General features: G+C 40.2%; 1 protein-coding gene across 1 annotated transcript in view; it reads left to right on the top strand.

The window, feature by feature from the left end:
• The window catches only part of LOC102305506, a gene marked incomplete at its 5' end in the record, with an annotated part of 3,261 nt that extends 2,056 nt beyond the window's left edge, over window positions 1-1,205 (top strand). Inside the window, 1 exon segment of the mRNA XM_005952713.2 lies at window positions 37-1,205. Coding sequence (XP_005952775.1) covers window positions 37-1,057 — 1,021 coding nt within the window. The 3' untranslated portion in view covers window positions 1,058-1,205.
• Between the last annotated feature and the right edge of the window lie 6 nt (window positions 1,206-1,211).

The following is a 1,211-nucleotide window of genomic DNA, read 5'->3' as shown; positions in this document are numbered from 1 at the left end:
TCACACTGACTCGACCTTCACTGGGTTCTTTTACAGAGACAAGGTGATCAAGCTAGCTCAACAAGCAGGTGAAGAACAGTCTGCCTCCGAAACAAGGAGTGGTGGTGACAACAAGGAAGAAAGTAATCAATCAAGTGAGGAGAGTGGTGTTGATGACACAAAGAAAGATAAAAACTATGTGCCCCCAGCTGACTGGCGTGATGATGGTGATGATGGTGATGATAGTGATGATAGTAATGATGGTGATGATGCTGCTAAAAGGAAATTTAACGAGCAGAAGAATGCAGGAGATGCTGGAAGCTGGGTGCTGATCAATTTTCGCTCGATTAAAAAGAAAGAGGAAAAATTTAAGGGTTTATTAGAGAAAAACAAAGATGTATTAATTTTAACAGAGACGTGGATCAAAAATGAAAAGAAGAAGCACAAGGATCAGGTCCTTCAAGACATGTTAACTGAAGAGTACAATTTTGTTCAGTTTACGAGGGAAAAGAAAAAAAGAGGAGGTGGCGTCGCGATTTTATTCAAGACCCTTTACAATGGTAAAAAAATTAATCTGATCTCAGCCAAACACTTTGAATATGTGGCTGTAGAGCTGGAGCGAACTGGTTACCAACCTGTCCTGGTCATCGGTGTGTATCGCCCTCCGAAGACGAAATTCAAAGATTTCCAGTCGGAGTTTGAAAGCCTCTTGCAGGACGTTTTTGCAAAATGCAAAGACGACATCATTTTGGCTGGAGATTTTAATATCTGGTTTGATAAAGAGTTGAACGACAAAACCAAAAGATTGGTTTTGTCAAGATTTTCGTCTATATTGAACAAAAACAGTCTTACGCAACATGTAAACAGCCCAACACATGAACGAGGTCACACTCTGGATCTGGTCATCAGCAGAAATGTTGAAGTCTCTGATCTGAGTGTTCGTAATGACGACATAGCAGATCATTGCAGTATATACTTCAATGCCACACCAAAGCCCAAACACAGGAAACAATCTGAAGCAGAGGAGAATGAAGATGAAGATGAGCCCACAAAACGACTGAAAAATAGTGAAGAGTAGAAAACTTGATGCACCTATTTGTCCTTTAAAAGCTGAAATATGTTGGACTCCTGGACGTCCGAGCGTTGACGTTTCAGGAGTCATCATCATACACACATAACACACAATAATTACGCACACCCCACTTTGCAGTTATTTATTTGTTAAAAATGTT

Source organism: Haplochromis burtoni, unplaced genomic scaffold (genome assembly GCF_018398535.1).
Source record: "Haplochromis burtoni strain Fernald_Lab_line unplaced genomic scaffold, NCSU_Asbu1 Contig_2054, whole genome shotgun sequence".
NCBI lineage: Eukaryota > Metazoa > Chordata > Actinopteri > Cichliformes > Cichlidae > Haplochromis > Haplochromis burtoni.
The sequence above is the reverse complement of the archived record's forward strand: the minus strand, read 5'-3'. Positions and strand labels throughout refer to the sequence as shown.